Below are 24,595 nucleotides of genomic sequence, written 5' to 3'. Positions count from 1 at the left end.
CCATCAACAATTAAAAAACCATCAAGGAAACAGGGGACAGGTAAAATACCTAGCTCTATAGGCTGGGATCTCGGTCAGTAAACATCAGTGATATTGAACTACCTAAGACTTGTTTAGATGAATACGTGGAGGACTGGGATAAACCCAGCAATTTGATCCTGAATGACAAACAAATGCTCTGTATGCCCACCATAATTAAAATGCTTTGTCAAACCATTGTAGTTTTTTTGCTGGGAGCTGTAAAATAAACCTGAACTGTACTGGCTTTGCGGTGCCAGAAACACTGATGACCTTTTGACACTCACCAAATTAACATGTACCCATGGAAAGAAAGAAACCGACCCTTCTATTTTGAAAAACACATTTATTTTCAGTGTAGTTAGTACAAAAAAAAAGTAGGAAAACTATGACATTCTACTTCCCGTTATTTTATAGACAATCATTTGTTTTAAGGGAATACTTCGTAGAGAACAACATCTGCAGCATGTCTGTTATTCATGGTCCCAGGCTTACAGAGTCTGCCAGTACATTCAGATTAATGTTACTAAAATGGCCGGTCGCTGCATTCTCTAAACACTGGCAGTGACTTCCTCTGAAACCGATTAGACAGGCCTTCAAAAATCTCAAATGTATCGAGGCACACGTGGCAAGGACCGCCAAAAGACGTGCTATACGCGATATGAGAGCGTGAATACATGTTCATAACCCCCAACTGCCAACTGAGCATCAGTCACTGCATGGCTCTCACAAGCCATAATACAGCCAATGGCAACGCTGAATCTGGAGCGGTGCTGAACCCCAAAAGCACAAGCATCAAAATCCCACAGGACTATGAGCCAGTGCAGCAGATTTGGCCACACCCGTGTCCACAGAATTCATAAAACCGGAGGCACACAGCTTTATAAAAACTAATACTCAAGGCACTGCAAAGGTTTACATTTCAACAGAGAGGCATACTCTTTTTTTTTTTTTTTTTGTGGACAACCTTAAAAAAGAAATGTAAACCTTAATTTGTGGCGCCCCCTTGTGTCTGCTGGCTATACTCTGATTTACAAATATAAAAGCGTCTTGTGCAGGGTATTAAACATAGCAATGAAAGGGTTCAAGAACATTCTGTTGCCTCACCATAAATCTCAAATCTGACACTGTTGCAAAGCTGCAAGTAATTCAAAAAAATTTGAATGTTTTTACAGCGTATGATTAGCATACGTGTCACTCCACCAGTATTCAGGTCTGGAAAGCGAGCATCGTCTACACTGAGAATGTAACACTGGAAGGCGGGACTAGGGATGGTCCACTTCAGACTCCATTAAGAGGATCGCCAAAACGTTGCACCGCCTTGTAGGTCTTTACAGCACCTTTGGCTACTGATCATAGCTAAAAATAAACTTTCGTAGCTATAAATGATCAAAACGACAGAGAGGACCAAGACTTCCTTGCCCTCAAAATGCTGAACTTACACAATCACCATCACTCTAAACTTTGCTAACGCAAAAAAAAAAAAAAAAAAAGTGTCGCAAATGTGAAAATGACAAACACAATAACTGCATACATGTATATCCTATTATTTTGTTTAAACATTAAAAAAATGAGAATAGAACAACAAAAGCAAACCGTACATATGTATAGGTTTAAAATATAAATTAGTAACATGTAAAATGTAATTTAAGTCATTTAGGGGAGGTATCCTTGAAAATGGAGATTATTAAAAAGAGCCATTAAGCATATTTATATATAAAGTCCAAAAACAGCATTTTTTTTCAACATTCAACATCTAACACTAATGTAAAGCTTCACAGTCCTAGCTCCCCAGATTAGCAAACCAATCACTATGATTTGACGTATCAGGATGGCCTTTTGCAATACATGTCAGTGCTGTCACTAATATGAGATACAAACAAATACATGATACACAAACAGTCAATATAAGACTGGCATTCGGTGATGACCCTGTCATTTATAAGGGGGTTTTACATTAAAGTGAAATATAACAACAGTTTTGGCCATGCGCTTAGAAATATGTTTTCTAATAACTGAAATACAAATCTGGGTTAATTTTACATTGTAATCGGTTGGACTGCACCCCCTGTGGCAGATATATTCAGCCTATGTTCAGATGCAGCTTCGCACTGTGGTTACATTGCTAGAAACGATCATTCCTAAAAACTCATAAAAGATGGCTTCACTGTACAATACCATAATCATACGGTTACTACTGTATTTCTTTAAAAGCTGTGGTTAGAAGCACTTTGTTCACGGATATTATGATAATAAAACTTGCCGGTAATTTATTATTATTATCAACGTTACAAAAATTCCCCACTCTGCTTCTAATACTGTAGGACCTATAATGAACTGGGCAGATGCTAGTCTTACAAAGGGGCCTGAATTGACCACGTTTGTCGTTTCTGATGCGAGACGGAGAGCTGCTAACGTGTGTATCCGTGCTTTGCTGCGAGCGCATCTTTACCGGACCACAGCTTCACTGACCGAGCGGACGCCGGTCACGTGATCCTTCTTGGGAAGTCCGGAAAAGAGACACCGTAGCCCTCGGCAGAGCGCCGTATTCGCGCGGCGTACGCGAGGCGCTGTGATTGGCCGGTGGGCTTTGACGGGGGGGGGGAGGGGAACGGAGTACTGCCGTGTGCGTGCGAGCGTCCTTATGGTGGGGGGTGGGGGGGGGTGGGGTGGGAGACCGTGCAAACAGGGCCAACGCGTTTGCGCAGTGATACCCTGCTAGCACTCGCTGGTTCTCTCTGGCGGGAGGATCCGCTGACTCTCCTTGCTTCCCAGCTCCGCCTCCTTGTCCTTCTCGCTCGTGGGTGCGTGGGCAGGGTCATGGGCGCGGGCGGGGGCGTGCTGTTGCCGAAGCCGCTGCCGCTCCACGCTGTGCCACATGCCGTAGCCAAAATAGATGAGGAACCCTGGGGGGTGCCAGAATGGGACGTTAGCGAAATGTGAGGACCCCTTCCCCCCACAATAAAGCACCATACCTCCTGCTCATAGTGAGCTAATGACACAATGGTGTTTCGGTCTCTTTTACTTTATGGAAATGATAAACCCTTCAGTGCGTTTCTACCAGGAGTTAACGGCTACAATAGCCAATCCAGGAACTGCAGGATGCTGCCTGTAGATATGTCACCATGGAGACTGGTATGCGGAAAAGTACCCACCCACAGCCATCCAGACGGAGAAGCGGATCCAGGTGTCCCCGCTCAGCTGGACCATGAGGTACACGTTGACAAATATACTGAGGATGGGCAAGAAGGGCAGGAGGGGGACCTACAACAACAGGAACATCAGATTCTCAGCACAGAGTCCGCACTGACATCGGGGAGATCCGTACCCCGCAGACTTTATGACGCGCTGCTAAGATTTTACATCATCTCAAACCCTACAACTGTGAGACAGCGCGTGCAAAATTTAGGCCCGGCTTAGAGATCACATTCTGCTAAACACTTACAGTGCAAAGCATCATCTTAGAGAACGTGGCCACCATTGACAAACATGCAGCCACAGGGTGAAATATGATTTTAAATCAGCTTTCAGTGCACTATAAAGGGTACAGTAAGCCTTGGCACTTTCCAGGAGGGGGAAAGTGAATGGCTCTGTCCTCCTACGTACCATGAAGGACACCTTCTTCTGTGTCTGAGGCTGCTTCCAGACGACGAAGATGCAGGCGATGAAGATGGCAATGGCTGCTGACAACAGGCAGAGGATCCAGGGCTCCAGGTCCAGGATGGCCTGTCCTTTATATGTGGTGAGAGAGCTAACCACGCAGACCACCAGCACTGCGGACAGAGACACCAGCTGCTCATCAACATAAACTCTCACCAGTGCACAGCTTGTCCACAGAGTCTCCAGCATACAGCAGTGAGAGACAGAACACTCGTGTAACCCCATGCACTAAACAGCACTATCGTTAACTATACCATTTGGTCTTCTATTATTCCTGTTCACCTCAGCTGTAACCTGGTTAACCCATTTTATTTGCATTTTTGCTACATTACATTCTACTGCTACTTTACACCAGGCTGACCAGTAGAGGATGGGCTCCCCCCTGCTTTGCAATGTTAGTGTGGCTCTCAAGATTTCTTCCCATTGGGGAGTTTTTTCTCGCCACTGTTTGAGGGTTTCCCCCACGCTGTTTTTTTTTACCTCATGTACTTGCTATTTGGGGGTTCAGTTCTGGTGTTTGCTGGTGTTCGTGACAGTTCTCTGTAAAAAGGACTATACAAATAAAATTGAACCGTATTGCAACTGTATGACTATGATTTACGCGTCGAAAATTCCCAGCTAAGACTAGCCGGGATCCTAAACTGAACGGACGTAAGATATCAGCGGAGGAAGTGACGGATGCACGGCGCGGTGATGCAGACCTATCACGGTGACGGCGGCGTTGACCACGGCGGAGGTCTGCTCGGTGGGTTGGAGCGCCGGGTGGAAGACGCGGTGCAGCGTTAGCCCCTCGGCTTTCGGCACGCCGAGGCGCGATTCGGGCTCGGTCGCCTCGGACTCCTTCTCCGCCAGGGGCAGGGCTTCCTTCTCCCCGTTAATCTTGGGCTTCTCGTGCAGGAAGTCGGGCTGATACCTGCCGCGCGACACAAAGAAACGCCCCGTCAGATCGCATTTCACACGCTGATTCCGATTTACTCAATGCTAACCGTATGCTCGAGCAGCTACTGCACGACCTGTCACTGTTTACAAGCACGCCTACGGTGCTACCACCGTGCTGTAGTTCTGACGATGACACGGAGGTCCATCTCATTGTGAGTTAGATGCTGTGGTTAAATGCCTGCAACGTGATGCAATGCTGTTGGAATTGCATTACCTTAGTTAACAACATAGCGTTAAACTAGAACAAGTAACACAATACTTGGACATTGAATGAAAACCGAAAAAATAAAGTTCTTTAAAAAAAAATGTTTCCTTATCCTAAGAAGCTGTCAGTGAGTGCTCAATGAAGACAACTACAGGGTAATTAGCCATCAAACACAAAATGTTATATAAGGTACAGCCACTAGGGGGCGGCTCTCGCATGTGCAGACGCAGGTCAGCTGGGTGCTGGAATCGGTCTTGGAAATAAATAAACACAGTATCACTTTGTTTGGGGTGTTATGGTGGCATTCCATAGCACACTAGTTAATCAGATGGGTGACCATATATCACTTTTTCCACAATCCACGATCTTCCACTGCAGACTAAAGGCGGCTTCTAAAATCTATTAAAAACTTTATTTACAGAGGATTTTTCAGACCAGTCAGTACCCTTCACATAGAGATGTGTTGTCTGCTTCTCAATCCACATTCTCCACATTCTTGAAATTTCTGTGCGCTGCAGATTTATTGGAAGTTGTGGGTTTTTCAAGAAACAATTTCATGTAGTCTCTGTAGGTCACGTGACTGTTCTGGAGCCATCCCAAATTTAAAGATGTCCGTGCTGTTTATGCAAAGTAAGGTCTGACCAACATCACCGTGGACTCAAAAAGCCACTGTGGTTCACACAAGGCCATCATTTTACTCAAAAATATTACATCGCAGGTCTAATTTCATCAACAAGACATGCATTGCCTCAGTAATATAAGGATATTTGCGATTTTAGTATAATGGTTAAGGAGCTGGTCTTGTACCCTGAAGGTCACAGGTTTGATTCCCTGGTAGGACACTGCCGTTGTACCCTTGAGCAAGGTACTTAACATGCATTGCTTCAGTATACATCCAGCTGTATAAATGGATGTAATGTACTGTGAATGCTATGTAAAGTTGCTCTGGATAAGATGCCTGAATGTAATGTGCAATGATTACACACAGCCAAGGGAGGAGGAGCCGCCGCTCTGTCCGCGCTCACCTGAGAATGAGCACGCACACGGCCACCAGGGAGTAGGCCAGCAGCGTTCCGATAGACATCATGTCCACCAGGGCCTTGAGATCAAACAGGAAGGCCATGATCGCTGCAGCGGGGGAGAGCAGAGAGGTCAGAGGGGTCTCTGCCACCTCGCCCCGGCACAGAAGGCGTTCCACATCAAACGCGCCTCAACCGACAAAGCGTTCACAGGTCACATGACATGATATTGCGTCACCACAAATGAGAGAAGACGAGCAAATCAAAGCGAAGATCAACCACAGAAAAGTACAGGCAGGCATGCAACGGTTAAATATGTGGAACCCAAAATCGCGTTATTAATGTTTCGGTAAACATCATGAAAAAAATGTCTGTATGAAATGCTATCCGAGTATACTGCAGTGTGATTGGTTATGTCTAGCCAATGGCTGCGTCAAGAAACTGAAAAAAAATGGACACAGAGGGGTTCAGGACAGGGAGCTGTGAACTCCAGCCCCGTAGAAATACCAGTGTCCAAATAAATTACAGTTTAGCATTATCAGAGGCCTTGGATTAATATTAGGATTTAATCAAACAGATGATTCGCCTTAGAACAATGAACTGTGAAATGCAGTTATGTTCTATCAACTACGATGCTGCAGTTACAATTGCATAAAATCTGATGTGCAAGCTTGGTGTACATGAGTGCAACAGGGATAATCAAGTCAAGGAAAACAATCACCCAACTGTAATTACACAGGAGGACCATTCAGTCAAAGCAATGTGCTCTGTGGAACAACTCTGCCCAACATTTCATAAAGAAATTCAGAAAGACTCACCATTCAAGGTACTGAAAAAGTACATTAATATGGATGGACCTTTTGTCCAGTTAATTAATTAACTATTAAAAACATTATTTTACTTTCACATATATATTAACTAGATCTAACACGTATCTAACTGCGGTTGTTGCTATGTGCAGTGGAGGAGAGGACGTGTTCAGCTTGAGCAGCGCTTGACTGAATGTCTGCAGGAACACCAGAGATCCATCTCGTTACCTCAGCCCACAGATTGTGCACACCCCGAGCTTTGATTGGCTCAGTCGCCTCCACCAATCACGTGCACCCGCCGCCCGATCAGCCCCCGCACATCATCGTCATGCAGCGGCCCTCTCTCCGTCCGTGGCGCCCGCCCCCCCCCCCCCGCCCCCCCTTCCGGAGCTTACCCGCTACGGTGCCCGCCGCCATGGTAGCCGCGGCCGGCGACTGGCGCTTACTCAGTTTGGAAAGAAAGGTGAACAGTAAGCCGTCCCGCGCCATGGCGTACAGAATGCGGGGCAGCGGGAACATGGAGCCCAGAAGGCTAGAAACGAAAAACGGTCAGGGTTCAAACGCGGACGTTCCGCGGGCACCGTGGCAACCTGCGCGAGACCCTTCAAAAAAGCGGCAGCCGTGGAGAACGTCAGAACCCCCCCCCCCCCCGCCCCCCCAAGAGGAACATCTAAAAGCCGTTTGGGAGCAGAAAACCTAAAGTCATACCCGGAAGGTCGGCCCAAGGTTATTCTGCATGGCCAACGCAACGTTTAAAAAACTAATTTTTCGCACGCTCACAAGAAACTCTGGGTCTCTTTCTGGCCGCTGCTTTCAGGGGTTCTCGTGGTTGCCACGGTGAACACTTCATCAACATGTCATCGCTTCCCTCGCCGCCTCACCTGCGACAACTCCAGAGGTCATAGTGGCAATTAGCGGGGTCTTGGTCTTAGGATTGACTCGGGCTAAGACTTTGAAAAGCACCCCGTCCTCTGCCATAGCATAGATTACCCGTGGCATGGGGAATATGGAGCCAAGCAGACTGTGTGAAGAGCGAAGACATGCAGATCACAGAGAGGTTAGCAGGCCCACACCGACAGTCACTGCCCACCAGGTACACACATCATCATCACAGGCAAACCGGGCTTTCTTTTTCTGGATAACATCCTTCGAAGCAGCAGTTCGGTTTATTGCCCAACCCTGAAGGGGTTAATAATGACCAATTTTTTTTCCCATACTTTTTTTTGTTTTTTGTTTTAGGCAAATTGGTTATAAATGTGATTATGTAATCACTCCATTTCCTTTTCAATAAAAAGGGATTAATGAGCACTCCACCAAAAATAGCCCGGAGTCCCAGACAGGACCAACACTGAGGGGAATCGGCAGGAAATTGACTTCATTGTTCCCACAGTCTCCGACGCGAAACGTATTAAATGTTATTACGTCGTGTCTTTGGTTCCACGGTCACCTACACCGCTGAAAATTAGGTCAACTGTGATTTGCTGTGCGTTCAGTGACAGAACTTCTGTTGCATCCACTGGCGTATGGCTAATAAGGTGCTGTAGAAAGCAGTGCTATGCCGCAAGAGGAATTCATATACCAAAAGAAGAAAGCCCGATAATGGAAATTTTTGTGTTTTCATTACAGAGAAATCCAGTCCATGCATTCAGCAATGGTAATCACTCCATTATGTTCATATTATTATTCACAAACAGAAATCAAGAACAAGGGAGATCTGTCAGAACATCACATATCGTATACAAGCTGAAATAAATGAAGATAAAATAGCAATGATTTATTCTATGGTTCAGGAGTGGCATCGCAAAAAAGTCACAGTTTAATTGTTTAAAAAGGAATGTTGCTGAATTTAAAAAGTGTGTTCACACAGTGACATCAGTACAGTGACCACAGACAAAGGATTTCTGAATGTCCAATTTATAATATCCTATATGGTTTTGCTCGAAATTTGATTTAACAGAGCTACTGTGGTGAAAAACTAAGAGAGAACCTGTCATAGTTTTTCAGCACAGACCTATCACAAGACCCTGCCTGTTGGACTCTGTTATTGCTGAGTCAACACTGGACGTTTTACTGCGTGACACAGACGGTTTGTTGCGACACTAAATTTGCGATGCACTCCTCCACTTTAAACGCTCACAGGGCGACAGTGAGATGGGACAGAGCCGCAGACCCGGGGTGGGACGGGACGGGACGGGATGGGACGGGGGGCGTATGAACGCCTCTCACCTGGTGGACAGGGCGCAGAGGGACCCCACCGCCACCACGTACTTGGCGGGTCCCCAGCCCACGTACTCGAAGGCCATGGGCAGCGGGCTCTTCTCGTCCAGCAGGTAGTAGGGCATCATGAGGGTGAGGGCAGCAGACACCCCGAAGTAGGCCAGGAAGCACACCAGCAGGGACACCACGATGCCCAGCGGGATGGCCTTCTGCGGGTTCTTCACCTCCTCACCTGAGAGCAGCACCGCACCTTCCGATTTACTCCTCCTCTCTCTCACCATCCGCTTTACTCCTCCTCACTCTCTCACCTGCTGCTTTACTCCTCCTCACTCTCTCACCTGCTGCTTTACTCCTCCTCTCTCTCACCATCCTCTTTACTCCTCTCTCTCTCACCATCCGCTTTACTCCTCCTCTCTCACCTGCTGCATTACTTCTCCTCTCTCTTTCTCACCTGCTGCTTTACTCCTCCTCTCTCTCTCACCTGCTGCTTTACTCCTCCTCTCTCTCTCGCTCTCTCTCTCTGCCAGTCTCTGTCGGTCCCTCTCCCTCTCTCTCCCTTTCCCTTTCCCTCTCTCTCTGTCTCTTTCAAACTTCAGATTTCAACATGGTTTATTGGCATGACAAATATAGGGACTTCTGCTGCCAAAGCAGAGGTTACATACAATTCTTGCCGTCTCTCCCTCACTCGCTCGCTCCCATTCTCCCTTTGTATAACAGGAAAATCTACCCGCCGAGGCACACGCTCTCTTTTCAAGAGGCGACATGCAAATGCGTCTGCGTCGGCGGCGCACCTGTGGTTGCGATGCAGTCGAAGCCGACGAAGGCGTAGAAGCAGGTCGCGGCCCCGGCCAGGGTTCCCCCGAAACCGTACGGCATGAAGCCCCCCGTGCCGTAGTCGCTGGTCACGTTATCCGCGAACGACAGGTTCCTGGCGGGAAGAGAAGGCCGGCGGCGCATCAGCCACGTCTCTCAGCTACTGTAGAGACCGCTCTGTACCTTTTCTGCAATTTTCTGTCTTTTTTTCTTTTTTTTTTTGCTTTATGTAAATATGCCGCGTTGTGAACTCGGTTTTTTTTAAGCAATGTTTGTACGGTTTGATTGACGCGTGCCTTCTTGGCCGGGTCGGTGCTTGTGAATGAGAATTTGTCGTCGATCACTTTTACCTGGTTAAATGAAGGTTAAATGAATAAAAATAAATAAAAACATTGCACCAGTTATAATGGGAAAAAAAAGAACACAACAGGAAAATATTGTAAGCCACAGTTTTAAAATAAGCAGGCATCACTACCTTCCCCCAATTCTGAATGCCCTGTCGCCTTCATGTGTCCCTTAACAAACCACAAAGAGCCAGTGGGGGAGATATTCTGATCCTGATTGGCTGAGGTGAGAGCAACGCTGAGGCTAACAGTGTACTGCCCTGCTTAGCTACCAGGCCCTGGCACAGTGAAAGGCTGCTATCAGACTGCAGGGCTCATGCGTACGCTAGAAAAGAGCCTCAACAGGACGAGCAACCCAGCAGCCCCACAAGCTTGCCTTTCTCCGTACGGTAATCCCCCCACGGCTGGTTGAGACCAGTTCTTCCACATACCTCTTCACAATTGTGACATTTATGAGAGATTCTTCAGAGATCTCCCAGTTGAGGGGGTCTCCTTTCACGAACCCGGAGATGATCACGAACAGCAGCACCAGGACGTTGACGGCAGTGAAGACCTTATTGACCCAGGCTGACTCCTTCACCCCAAATGACAGGAGCCCTAAAGAAAGAGTCAGACAAAACAAAGCCAGACAGTTTTTTAAAACTCTATCCCAAAAAAAAAAAATTGTTGATATGGCTTCAGAGGAGAATACCTTTGCCCAAGTCAATCATAATAACTGTTTGCAAATGTACATTTTTCAGCCTAGTAGATACCCTGTCAAACATCAAGTGTATGAATGTATAGGGAACCCACTGCAAAAACCACCCCACTTTCAGCTGATCAGGATGGTAAGTGTCCTTGAGCAAGACCCCTAACCCCCAACTGCTCTGGCGAATGAGAGGCATCAATTGTAAAGCGCTTTGGATAAAAGCGCTATGTAAATGCAGTTCATTTACCATTAACCTGTTTCTAGACCTGCTATGAATGAAATACAGGTGAGCTAAATTAAGATTGTATAAAAAGGGAACTATTCAAGCCCAGGGCACAGGTACAGCAGGTTGGCGCGTACAACCGTTCCATCTGGGTGTGCATTAAGAGTCAAAGCCAGTCTTTAGCTTCTGTGCAAAAACACACCTCTATCCAGTCGTAAGCAGAAGTGCATGAAACCACGGTCGCAGGAGTATTTTCGTCAATTTGCGAAACGCACAAGAAGTTTCCTCACCAAAATTCCTCTGGTTGCCGGCCATAAATGTCTTGTTTACAGCGGAGAAGATTTCGGGGGAAAAGACTGAAGGCTTTGTTTTGGCCCGTGGGACTACACCACCCCTCAGGAAAGCCACCAATCCCGCGCCTCTGCACACGAGCAGAGAGGCATGCCACTGGCCACCTGATTCTCAGCGCCCAGACAATCCCGTCTTTTCACCGCCCTTTCCGTTTGTGGCATGCCCTCCGTGTGCCAACGTACTCCCCTGCTAACCCTATTAAAATCAGATTTAATATCCTCAAATGCCTGCAATGCCAACCCTCGCTGTCCCGATTATGAAAAATATTTATGTGCTTGGTAATACTTGCTGTCGGCAGAAATTCAAGAGTTCAAAATGTCCCCTGAATTAAAAAAGTCCCAAAAATTAACTTGTGACATTCATCATTTTGGAAGGTAACGGCCGCCATTTTGTGGAATTTCAGGAGAGACCCCGGGAGAAGACACAACCTACCTGACAGCAGCAAGATGAGGCAGACGGCGAAGAAGTCTGGGTATTCGGCCAGGCCCGGGGCGCTCATGCTGAAGTAGGTCTTGCAGAAGTGCTCAATGCGCTCCCCGATGAGATCGTCGAAAGTGCCGCTCCAGGCCCGGGCCACGCTAGAGGTTCCTGTGGGGAGAAAGGGGCGTAGAACAGGACCCGGGTTTCACAGGCCGGAGAACAGGACCCGGGTTTCACAACTTCGCTCGTCTTCCGTCACGAAAAACTAAAAGATTGGTCGCCTTCGTCTGCAAGGTTATTAGCATAGACATTTAACTGTGGCTCAGAAACTCCGTGTAAAAATGGTTCACTTTTTGACATCCAACGCTCTACATGCAGCAATGCAAGTGGCTTCTCAAAATATATAGCACATGCAGGCATTCTCAAATCCTGCTGTTTTTTTACATTATAGATCTATATAAGAAAATCTATTTTGGTCTGCACAAATAGATTTAACTCTGAAATGCTAAATTGCTAAGAAAATATTCTTAAAATGGAATGTTTTTGCAGGGGGATGTCTGGGATCCCACGGGGGGGGGGGGGGGAGACCCTAAACCCCAGCTTTATAAGCCCTAAAGGGCACTGTGGTGTCTGGGGAGATATTAGAAAAGTCCCCCAAAAAAATCCCACGAGCTCCTATGTAACGCACGCTCTCACAGACTTCCTTCGCCCACTCACCTATGACGTAGGAGAGGATGAGGTTCCAGCCGGTGATGAAGGCCCAGAGCTCGCCCACGGTGACGTAGCTGTACAGGTACGCCGAGCCGGTCTTGGGCACGCGGGCGCCGAACTCGGCGTAGCACAGCCCTGCCATGACGGACGCCAGCGCCGCGATCAGGAAGGACACCACGATGCTGGGGCCCGAGTTGCCCTTGGCGACCTCGCCGGCCAGCACGTACACGCCCGCCCCCAGCGTGCTGCCCACGCCCAGGGCGATCAGGTCCAGCGTGGACAGGCAGCGGCACAGCTTGGAGTCCTCCAGGCAGTCCATGTTCACCCGCTTCCTCCGCACCAGCGAGCGGCCGAACGAGAGCATGTGGGCCAGCATCCTGCTTCCGGAGGGGCGGGGCGGGTCCTGCCGGGAAAAAAAGGGCCTCGTGTTCAGCACCGTCCCCGTAAAAAAACGACATAGGAACGCTCACCCTGAAGTGTACCATGGGCAGAGGAGTAACATAAATATCAGGAGTCACGTTCCTAACTCCGAGGTTGTAGGATTTTATCCTCCTGCAAGACACTTTCCCTGTACCCTTGAGCCAGGTAATCAACCTGAAAAAACGTAAAAATATTTATTAAACACTAGCAATAAATAAGCAGCTGTATAAATGGACGGTGTGTAAAGAGCGAAAACCTCCTTCCTTCTGGACGACAGCGTTCCCTGCAACTCCTCAAATGTAAATGCAGATGTAAATCGCAGCCTTCAACCGGTTCGGTCCGCCGTAGCGTCGCAAGAGTTTCCCTTACACCCACCTGTCACCGTGCTTCCCTTTAACGTATTTACGCAGCGCTGATTGTTCAACCAGTTTTTTTTTCGTTTACCGTGAGCGAAGAAAAGAACGGATTGCGGCTAAGCGCCAGACCAGTGTGATTCCGGGCCCTGCCGAGCCCGGAGCTGCGTTCTGGCCCGTTGTTTTCCTTCAACTGAGGTCTGCTTGCTGAAGAGCCGAAACTTCACTTTTACCGACCGCTTTCGCCGGTCAATCACAACAACTCCTCTGGCAGGTATTACGCAACTGTTCAAAAACAAACCAGCCAAACGTAAATAGCAAAAGAAGTTTTAAAACACAGTAAAGAGAACAGCATGGCAGATGACCCACCAGGTTTAAAAAAATGTCCTGTATGTAATAAAAATCTCCTGTATGTAATAAAAATCTCCTGTACGTGATAAAAATCTCCTGTATGTAATAAAAATCTCCTGTACGTTATAAAAATCTCCTGTACGTTATAAAAATCTCCTGTAATAAAAAGCATGTGTCACACTTTCAAGTGGGCGCTCTGCTGACCAGCAGAATAAAAACCCCACGTGGAATCTACTCGGAGGGGTCACTGCAGTAATAACAGAAACCTCATTATCCCGACTTTCATTGAAAAGCTTGGTGCGCATGTCAGGGATAAAACGCCCGGGCTCAAATGGGGGGGAAATGGAGCGGTTCACCAAACGGGACACAAAGCCGTCCTCTATCAGGAAAATGCCACTGCACTTGCTTTCTGCACTAATTGCATCACCAACCAATGGAAAATGTAAATGAAGAGGCCTTTGCGCGCATAAAGCTGTGCTTTGTTCTGGACGACAACTGGGCATTATTTAACTCACTGGTCTGCAACAGCATGCTGGAATCGCCATCTTTATGATGACCTTCCATGGTGACCTAAAATAAAGCTATTGCACTGGGAAATATTTTCAGCTTGTAAAAGCTCTGATGTATTTTAACTAAAATCTTCCAAGGACTGCCTAGGTTACATATGCTGAACAGCATACAACTGCCTGCACATTAACACCAGCTCAGTCACGTCTGATTTTTAAAGCTGCACAAAACAGGAAAGGCCATCTCCGATGGAGCTGCGCATTACCATAGAAATCTGAGTTATACAAACACATTCGGGAGGACTGCAGCTGAGCACCGCAGGCAAGTCAGAGGACTCTCGTATCCCACAATGCCCCCCAGCTGGAATCGGTGACATTAGGTGGTGCTCCGAGGTCACAGAGGTCTGGGTGTAGCCCAGAGCATTAGCTTTCACTTCCTGAGAAATGAACCGCACACTCAAACCCACCCAGAGAAGTTCACACAGCGCCACCAACCTGCAGAAAAGAAGTCACTGCAGCCTCCATTTCAGAAAGGGCTTTAATATAATTTATTCATATATATATATATATACCCATAGATGCATGTGCACACTTGTGTGTATGTGCGTGTGTGCAGTATGTGTGAGTGTGCGTATGTGTGCATGAGCCAGTGATGTTAAAGGCTACAGAGGTCAATACCACCATATGTACAGTGTTGCTCCTTGATGCAGAAGCAGTTACACAATGACCAGCGTCTTCATTTTGTTTAGCTTTGCTTTTTCCATAAAATTGCAAGTGCATCATTCCGCAGACTACAGTGATGAAGAGCAAATCTGCATATACTTTCAGCACCTACCTGCAGAGAGGATTCTGATGAGGCAAAATAAAGTGGAATATTCTGGAGTCTTTTTACACACAAACCTGCACATCTACGGTAACTATAAAGAGCAACCACCACTGAGCCTAGTAAAGTGTGTGACACAGAAGGCAGTCAGAGAGGTAGATCACAGCCCAAGACAAGTCTCATGTTCAACACGTCTTCGCGCGAAAATACTTTCTGCTGATGTGCAACAACCCAGTGCTGCTATTTTTACTCCTCCTTCCATACAGCCTGGCCCTGTCTCAACATGCTCTACCCCTGTCCCCCAGACCCAGTGACCCTCCCCAACACTGCTGGGCCAGAGCCCCAGAGGGAGGAGGGGAAAGGGGCAGAGGGAGGCGGAGGGGGGTGGGGGTGTGTGGGGGTGGGGGTGGGGGCAATGTTGCTCTATACAGACAGTGGGATGTGGGTCACACGAGGGCCTGTGCACACAGCCAGTGCAGAGAGAGAGAGAGAGAGAGAGAGAGAGAGAGAGAGAGAGAGAGAGAGAGAGAGGGGGGTGTGAGAGACAGAGAGAGAGAGAGAGAGAGGGCGAGAGAGAGAGGGGGGGGGGAGTATAGTTTATAGCTGTCACTGTTGACTGTTATGTTTTACATTCTATGTAAACAATTACTTTGGAAATATTTTCCCAATGCGTGGTCATGCCAATCAAGCCTATGAATTTGAATATGAACTTGAGTGAGAGCGCTAGAAAGAAAGCTAGAGAGAGAGAGAGAGAGAGTGAGAGAGAGAGACGAGCTCCTATCTGTCACTTAAAAAAAAAAAAAAAAATTCTAATGTACACACGGGACAAACAGCTCCAGCTGCCTCAGTACTTACTGACCACTGATAAATGGTTGGGCAACGGGCATTGGCAAACACTGAAACAGACACCTCTGTTTGCCCAGCACAGCCTGGAAGGGCTCCTAAAAGCATGGATGCTGATTGGTCAGGGGAGGGTGGAGGAGCCGCTCAGGTGCGGAGTTTTTAATGGAGCAGGCATTGCACAATATTCCGCTGAAGTCGCGGACATGCGCGATCGGACACGATGCTCACGACCCCCCCCGCTGACACCCCCCCCCCCTTTATATCTGCGTCACTGGATACATTTTTGAAAATGCTATAAAAGAAAACAAAGTCAGAAATAACAACCACTCACCTAAACCCCTTCAAAGTCCTCTTTGCCTTCAGGGTGTCAGTGGCATTTCACAACGAGGAACAACCGTGAGAATAACTGCACTTGTCTTGTTTTCTCACAGAGAACAGCGACAGGTATTCTACAACAAGCCCACGGGGGGGGGGACAATTTCGAACGGAAGCGTCTTCAGACTGTCAAATCGCATTCAAATGGAGATGGCTGTCTGACCAAAACCAGCCAGCTTTATTAAAGAAAAATACGTCGCTAATGTTGAGGATAAGCGCACCCCCCTCCAGGGTAAGAAATGGAGCAGGGGAGCCAGGTCCTGCCGGTTTGAGTCCACGTTAAACCCAGCTCGGGGAGGCACAGCAGGCCCCCCAGGGCCAGAGACACCGGAAAAGGAGACTTGGCTCCACAGAGGGCCCCCCCCCCCTCCAATGCACCGATTCACCTCTCAGCAGACTGCTCCAAGCCTGGACCCCCCACCGCCAACCCCCCACCCCACCCCTGCCGACTTCATTCCCTGGCTCAGACACTGGAGTATGAGGAAATGCCAGCCTTAATGAATGGGAAGTTTGGAACACCGATGCCAGGTAACCCCCCGCCCACCTGCCCCCCGTCCCCCCATCCCTCTTGAATCCCACCCGCCCCCCCTTGCCTCCTACCCATATTACTTACCACGACCACATAAGCTTAGTTAATCAGCCTGCCCCTTTTCTAATACTTTCGCAGTAACATCGGGCCTGATACCAAAGTGAATGACTCCAAGCGCTTTCACCTCTCATCATATTAAGCCAAGTTTCGGAATGCTGTTGAGGCAGCTCTTGGTGAAATACGCAATCTTTCAGTCAAGCATTTAGCCTGAAAAATGGCCCGTACGGGAATAGCAGTCCAAACAGTGGCGCAAAAAGATAAATCTAGCCATTGCCACTGAAGTTTATTTCTTTAATACAGCCACTGCTATTAATAGTTGTCTGAGGTCTTGGTTCTGTCCCCCCCCCCACCACCACCACCACCCACCACCACCGTGCTGCAGTAGTAAATACACTTTCTAATTTCCCTAAATGACCAAAAACACACATACTGAGATACAGTCCACACTCTCACAGGCATGGGGCTAACTGTAGGTTTCTCCATTCAAACTCTCCAAATTCTCCATTGAATTCTTATGAATTTAAATCCCACTCTGACCCAGTTTTGCAGACTCCTGTTGGTCTAGTGATGTGAGAAAGACGGCCAATAAACTGATTAAATCATATGACAACAAAGACTTCATGAGGGCACTGTTATTATTTGATAAAGCAAACAAAATCTGTCAACAGCATAATTCTAAACAAAGCTCAGTCCCTCGGTATGGTTCTCACAAAATTTTATTCAAGAGCTGAAGTCAGTATTGTGTACCCCCAAAACAAAAAGTTCTTATTCTTATTTCTAAAACATATTCAGTTTTTTTTTTTCTTCTAAAAAACAAAAAAGGAACGATGAAATGAATTTCCACAGAGGTAGCCTTAGTTAACCTCAGCTGTATTCCTCGTGGTTGAAAGTCTGGCTGGAGAGCCAAATTAAGTCTTTTCAGGCCAAACAAGCACCATGGCATCGCTCAGGACCTACGCAATACCTGGGCAAAAAAGCTGGCAGGCCGAAAGACAGCCATTTTGCGTCTGCCAAAGAGGGGACAGAGGAGCCAGAGAGAGGGCACACAAAAGCCTGGATGCTTTGAGTAATGTTTTAATCAAGCTGAACCTCCACAAACTTTCTGAGGAGACTGGGCAAATCACAGATGCTCTTTATATTTACAACAAAAAAAAAAGATTCTGTGTATAAATTCAATAAATCATTTCAGCAATTTCAGGAGGCTATACTTCATCATGCTAAATGCCAGGGGAGACTATTTGCAATTGACAGTAAGCAGCAACTCCATCAGTAGTAAACCAGCCATTTTCATAAAGTCAGAGATCCTGTATAAGGTTCATATCCTGGTCATTGAGACCTAGTGCGTTTAAAAAAAAAAATGTTTACTCTAAAAGGTGAACACAGCTCAACATTGTAAGAAAACAGAATCAGGCAAACATGAAGTGTTTGTTAAAAAAAGTAATTACCCCTTAGCAAATAGGCTGTGAATGCAGATTTGGTCACCCAGTGACCCAGTGACTTAACACAGTAATCTCCTACCACCTGTTGAATAGACATATCATATCTGCAGATCGACAAAGAAAGACAGTTGGATGACATCAGCACGTTTGGCACTGTTCGGCAAAAACAAAATCCACAGCTACTTCTTTTTCTGTTATCACTAAATGTTTAAGCTTCTGTTGAGTGATAACGAGGGAGAATGTCAAATGCTGTACAGATCACGAAAAACAAGGCAACACAAATCCAGCAGCAGCACCACAGCATTGGCGTTGGTGCATAGACCTGCCATGTGCCATGTTTGCCAAAACTGCACAATGGAATTCACATTTTTGCAATTCAAATGTTGCAAAATGTAATAGGAAACTGGAGGTCATTATTGTGGCCAGGCTCAACTTACCACCGGTGCTGTACTGTTAAAAAAGGGCTATTTATTATTCTAAACATTAATATTCATCAAAGCACAGATGACACTGCATTCCTGGTTTACAATAATTACACTCAACTAAAGTATACTGTCTCAGAACACTTTCCTAGCATACTGAGAATTTACACACCCTGTGAAAGGTAATGTAGAGTGAAAGACAGTACCTTGTCCAACAGCAGAACCTAATTTTCCACAGAAGTGAAAAGCACATAAAAAACTGACAGTTTCACAAACTAAACGGATCCTTCATCCCCCTGTTCTCTCTTATCGACTGTTTATATACAGTTCTAAAACTGTGCATGTCAAATGAAGTTGCTTCACTTCAATCGGTCAAAGGTGGACACAGTCCAAGTGAGGCTCCAATCCAACTTTACTGTTTTGTTTAGCAGAGAAAATAAAATAAAGTCCAACGAGTCCAGATCTTTCACCAAAGTCACCATTCACGTAAAATGCAAACAACCAAAGTGTAAAGTCATACCCTGAAGTGACTGTAGTGAAGCAGTCTTTTATGAAAATGTCATCGCCAGATTAGATGTCTAGACTTAAATCAGCTCTTCCAGGGCTTGTACAAATTTCACATCCAGACGGATTAGTTCCAACAATTTGAGCAATCTCTCCAGAGAAGTGGCACATATTGCAGCAAATCCTTCAATACATTGCTTTCATTCATTTCAAAAAGATATGTACATACAGTATACCTAACATTACTACGCGTCATGACTACCTATATTACAATGTGGACATCAGAAAACATCATATTAAGTTCATTTCGTTTCTGCAATCATGCAAACTATTCTGTACTCACACTATAGGACATCATATCAGTCACTTAAATCTGCAAATCCCATATTCACACGTAATACATGTTAGACCATACTGGTAATATGGCTTCATGTCTGTATTTTAGACAACAAAACTGACTAGAATTAGAATTTATGATGACACCATTGGAAAAAAGCCTGGTTGTGAGTTGTTAACAAGTAGCTTGTGCAGTAAGAAGACCATGCTGGTCTACACGACTGCCCTTATGTCAGCATGTATATACATGTGGGGTTTATTTTTATTCCCACAATAATGTTTACGCCTAAAATAAACATCATTAGAAAGAAAAAGACTATTTATTCCCTCTTCTGGTGGCCTGTAAACATCCTGAATTAGAAGCAACTCCCCAACGGCTGTAGCTGAGGATGCTGCACAGCATGTTTATTTTATCTAGGAACATTATTTAATGGAAGAGGAATGCAAAATGTATGGAGGAACGGTCAATTACAACATGACAGAACACTTGGTGAGATTAAAATAAAATGCCTGTGATAACCCTAAAAGCCAGAGGCAATGGCAAACACAAAAAAAGCGGTATGAACACTAGGCCCAGTCACGTCACTGATGAGTTCCTATATTGGCTCTTAGATTCTGCCTGCTGGAGCAAAAAAACAGCCGGGACAAGTCAACAAGTCCAAGTGAGCAAACAATATAAACGTCTTATTAAAACACCCCATCAAGCAGAATCCCCACGCTCTGCGGGGGCAAACAAACGATGCGCAGGGACGGACCGATATCTATTAACAGAAAACTGCTTCCCTGGCAAGAAGCGGGCCTCTGCATCACAGTTTTTTTCCAAAGTATTGGGGACAATAGATAGCAACAAGGTGTTTACCTGGTGTAACATTATTGATGGAGAAACTGGCTTTTAGATTGTGCATTCAAGTAGGTTCAATGGCCTATCATTGCTTAGATAGGTGGCTGCAAAGCCTATTAGGCCACACACAGTTGACACAAGGAAACATTTTGATAGTAAGCTTTGATCCTATCTCATCAGGAAAATGAAGAAGAAAAAACATAAGATAACAATAACGCTGAAACAATTTTTTTTGTCCAAAGCAAACAGGGGTGGATGGTGTTTCAAATACATGCATGTTCATGTATATAATTCAAGTTTAATACGTTTTTTTCCCTGCAGTTTGTACCTCTGTGCCGCCTGCAAAGCAACAATTTTGATTTTGGTTTACTGATAGATTTATTTGTGATGTATTACAGTAGATATGCTGTATTTTTTTTTTTTTTAACAATTTAGTGTAGCCTTGCTTGTGTCTGACTGGATTGAAATTTGTTTGCATGGTCATGCTTTTATTGCCCTGAAAATATAAATACAATTTTTTTTTTTTTTTTTTTTTAAATACAACAGTGAAGATAACATTAACATTCCTATAGAAAATACAAGAATCTAGATATAAAACAAATAATTGCAAGTCATGCAGTGATTGTACACTAACTAGTCATTGTTAGTAAATAACTAGTTTTTGGTGGTTTCACATGACCTCCTGTTGGACATGTTCGAGCCCACTCTCAGTGAGCGGACACTAGCAGTGAACTGTTTGCACGGTCACTGATTAATAGATCTCTCGGGACAAAACACTGTTGCTGATCAGCTGATTTACTGGATTGCCTATTTCTCCATCCGATCCCACACAGATGGTGCTATTTGCAAATGATAAAGAAGGGGATGCAGGATTTTGACAACATCAACAACGTTATCCACTGGCCACTTAGGAAGCACTTCCAGCCTTTTGAACCCCGCCGTTCCTTAAAGATAACGTGGTATTCTTCAAAACAAATCGAGGCATTCGTATCTTGGTGATATTGCCAACCTGGCTCTGCACACCCAGCCGACTAATCATTTCCAATGCTGCTGACTGGCTATATGGCCCCTTCCGTTTCCTAACTACCTTGATTCCCCAGATTTTGACTTCAAATTTAGAACAGAGTCCTCAGTCAACCAACCTGGGTAAATAAATGTGAGCACAGTTAGGAAACTACAACACCAGCCGCTGCCCGTATTCATTGCATCCCATGATGCACCAAGGGACCGCCACAATCTGTGCTTATGAGACTGTAGAATGAATTCCAGATCGTTAGCTGAACAGTAGCTGAAGACAATGTACTTTGGATCTTACCAGGCCTATGAGACAACTGATGGGTGTAAGACCTATTGGTGAGATGTGGAAAAGTCGCAGAAAACCGAAACTCATGTGCTTATTCAAATGCAGTTTAAAAAAATAAAAATAAAAAAAGGATGTTCCAATAGGAATCCTACCTGCCAAAATAATGTTTTCTGAAATGCATGTAAGTTCCCCCATAAGAGAACAGCCTTCACCGTGCTGTACTGAAACAAGCTGCACATTGCGTGGATGAAAATTCCTGACTCATTAATGTATTAAAGCAGTATCGTTCAAAGGTAATGCGACCATCAACAGCAAGAAATGTTTGGCTCAGTGAAGGTCCAGAACAAGGTGAACTTTATTGCGAACTTAATATGCCAAGTTTTTTTTTTTTTTGTCTTTTCTCTCTCCTCGCACTGGCAAATTCATCCTTTGAAACTGAGAAGTCCCTGGAGAAACGGCTCACAGGCATCTTGTTCAGAGTCTTGTTCTGATTCAGTGTAACGCAGTGACCGGTGTTTATTATCTGGGTTATGGAAGAGCTGTTTGGACTTAGGATGCAAGAACACTGCACAGTGGGACAGAGGAGGCGACTGCCAAGCATCTGTAAGTCAATCACTTCCACTTAGTTTAACTGAACAGTTTTATTGTCCTAATCTCCCCGCATTACTATGTTACACTGCAACAGATGGCTCTGCATTTATTTTGAGAATCTTTGACAAGATATGTATGACATTTCTGCTGAGTCTCAAATGTCAGACAAGCTGCTTGAAACAACAGTAGATTTCTGCTGTCAGTTAAAACAAAAGCCTTCATTAACTTTCCGTGCATAATTCACATGCTCAGTCTCTTGGTTGGCAACAGGTTAACGTTGCACTGTAGTTTTACATTGAGAACTAAAAGCCAGATGAACAAAATATCTGATTATATGCAAAACAGCTTGCTTCCTTTTTTAAAAAAAACTCTTAGCAAAATAATGATGTATGGCCTTCACATATCTATATAGGACTACACACGGTCATCTTTCCACAAAGAACAACCAAAAGAAAATGAGTCTGAGCAGCCATGTACTTGCCAACTTATGAAAGACACTGCAATAAAGATATTATCTAAATCTAGATATGGTCGGTTTCCAGTTTAGATCTGTGCAGTTTTGGCAAGGGAATTCAATTTAGGTGTGTCAGCAGCCTATGAAGAAGAATAAAAATTGAACAGAACTTGTTTGTCGTAAATTCAAAGCATGTAACTAAAACAACATGCCTGAACATTTCCAGTAATGTACAGGCACCAGTCATGAGTGTACTTAATAAATATACATTTGGACTGGTATTGGTCAGTAAGGAAAAACAGACAGCCAATATGTGAAATAGCCAATTATTATGATCTGCTGTGGTGATTCAGGGTATGGGCTGGCAAAATAAAAAGCAATGAATAGAAGAATAAATAAATAAATAGCATTTTTTTCTCTGAAGTCATATTGCAACCCCAGGACAAAAAAAAGAAAAACTAACAATAAAAATCAACAATAAAAAAAATTAACAATAAAAGAGGATAGGACTAGACACAGTTACTTTCAATTAGTTAGTATGGCATTGAGATAGACAATTTAAGAAGACTGAGATCCATGCTGTTGTGCAGCTTCACAACCACATCAATTCCCAGGAAAAATATTTGTTTCTGTTGCAATGTTCAGAAACTGTTGCAATACTCAGAAACTAAAGAATTTTCATGCATGCAGTTTGTAACTGAACCATTAGTGAGCCATCATATGACCTTGAAGTTACTTTATTGGATCTTCTTGTGTCTCTATTATAATCTCAAAATTGATAGCATACACCACAAGTGGCTCCAACTAGCCCTTGTCTCTGTGTGCAAATATAGCCCTAACAGAATGTGCTATTGTAAAATTGGTGCAATTTTGTCACTTTGAATCAGACTCTTTAAAGCCTGGGTTGTATAGTGATTGAATCAGAAGGGTTTACATTAATCCAATATATGAAAAAAAGTTTGTGTGTTTACATTGTCAACCTTAATATAATCACTGAAGTACCAGGAGTGTTCCATATATACATTGTTTTCAGCTTATAACTACAATACCAGCACTGCAAGGACAACAGTAATAACAGTAAACTTGAAATAAATATTCATAAAGAAGCTACAGTAAAATTCAATGGAGCAATGTCTAGTTTTACCAAAACATGCAAACAAAATTTCCATCATCCTGATTGAAAAGCTATGACCTGAAATGCCTGGGAATGTTCACTGTTATGCGCCCATTTATAAATATGCGACAGTATTCACTTTGCACGAAGCCAAGCTCTGCAGCCGCCTGTACAGCAAGGGAGTCCTTGCATGTAACTTGTTTCACGCGTATACGAAGTTTGCATGTAAAATTTCTGCACTCACACATTGGATATCATTAGTTCTTTAGGCTGTTTTTGTTTTACATTATCAGACTGCATATACATTGCAACCATTCGCCGAGAAGCAATTGAATAGGGGTTTTGAATAAGAATGATAATGATTTACAAAAGGAATAACCATATTTATCAAATTATTAGAATGTTAGTAATGTATGTTCTCAGTTGCACTGAAGGAATTGCACTAATCCAACCATTAAACCCCAACAGGTATTTTGTCTTTCAAGACAGGCTGCCCAGAAAAATAAATAATACTAATACTGACATTACAACGCGTAAGAGACCAAGAGATACTCATGGTTTATTTTACACTATATCAAGCTGTGACTTCACGGAAAGCGAGTCGACAGTAACTCAGTTTTGTATATGCATAACCTAGCCTACTAACCCACTTACTTTGCGAGGATCTCGAAACGATGGATACGGCGACCTCGGTTGTGGTTCCGAACTCAGTTCAAAACTTACATTTGCAGCTGTTAAATACTTTCCCCACGTGCATTCTCTTTCCACATCCAAAAAGAGGGTGGGTTCGTAGCTAATTGGTAAACTACTGGGGACGGGATTTAGAATGTAGCCTATCTGAAGACAGACTGAGCGCTGCCTCTCGCATATTAGGATAAAGGAAGACGAATTGCGCAGCAAGTGGTATGTAAATT

At 44.9% G+C, this 24,595-nt stretch overlaps 1 protein-coding gene across 3 annotated transcripts; it reads right to left on the bottom strand.

Moving 5' to 3' along the window:
* Positions 1 to 344: 344 nt before the first annotated feature.
* slc7a2 (solute carrier family 7 member 2) lies at positions 345 to 24,529 on the bottom strand. 3 transcript variants are annotated; one of them, XM_064345043.1, is made up of 12 exons: positions 24,336 to 24,529; positions 12,424 to 12,820; positions 11,719 to 11,874; positions 10,456 to 10,621; positions 9,659 to 9,795; positions 8,877 to 9,099; positions 7,046 to 7,182; positions 5,848 to 5,950; positions 4,380 to 4,591; positions 3,625 to 3,791; positions 3,174 to 3,282; positions 345 to 2,924 (listed from the first exon to the last, which is right to left on the bottom strand). In XM_064345043.1, the coding sequence occupies exons 2-12, from the start codon at positions 12,791 to 12,793 to the stop codon at positions 2,737 to 2,739; spliced, it is 1,968 nt and encodes a 655-aa protein (XP_064201113.1). In that variant the 5' UTR covers positions 12,794 to 12,820; positions 24,336 to 24,529; the 3' UTR covers positions 345 to 2,736. The 3 variants fall into 3 exon arrangements, with proteins under 3 accessions (XP_064201113.1, XP_064201112.1, XP_064201114.1); XM_064345042.1 differs by lacking the exon at positions 7,046 to 7,182 and adding an exon at positions 7,532 to 7,671 and having other exon boundaries at positions 24,336 to 24,527; XM_064345044.1 differs by lacking the exons at positions 7,046 to 7,182; positions 24,336 to 24,529 and adding exons at positions 7,532 to 7,671; positions 18,745 to 19,062.
* Between the last annotated feature and the right edge of the window lie 66 nt (positions 24,530 to 24,595).

The sequence above is a fragment of the Anguilla rostrata genome, chromosome 7, assembly GCF_018555375.3.
Source record: "Anguilla rostrata isolate EN2019 chromosome 7, ASM1855537v3, whole genome shotgun sequence".
In the NCBI taxonomy this organism is placed as follows: Eukaryota; Metazoa; Chordata; class Actinopteri; order Anguilliformes; family Anguillidae; genus Anguilla; species Anguilla rostrata.
Note: the sequence above shows the minus strand (reverse complement) of the source record. Positions and strands in the feature narration are given on the sequence as shown.

What these genes read in the sequence shown, in the direction of transcription:
- slc7a2 (XM_064345042.1), bottom strand. Translation starts at nt 12,793, where the DNA reads ATGCTGGCCCACATGCTCTCGTTCGGCCGCTCGCTGGTGCGGAGGAAG. An exon ending in AATGTCACAATTGTGAAGAG is followed by an intron (nt 9,796 to 10,455) that starts GTATGTGGAAGA and finishes TCTTCCCGCCAG; the next exon opens with GAACCTGTCGTTCGCGGATA. An exon ending in AGAAGAAGGTGTCCTTCATG is followed by an intron (nt 3,283 to 3,624) that starts GTACGTAGGAGG and finishes CTGTTGTTGTAG; the next exon opens with GTCCCCCTCCTGCCCTTCTT.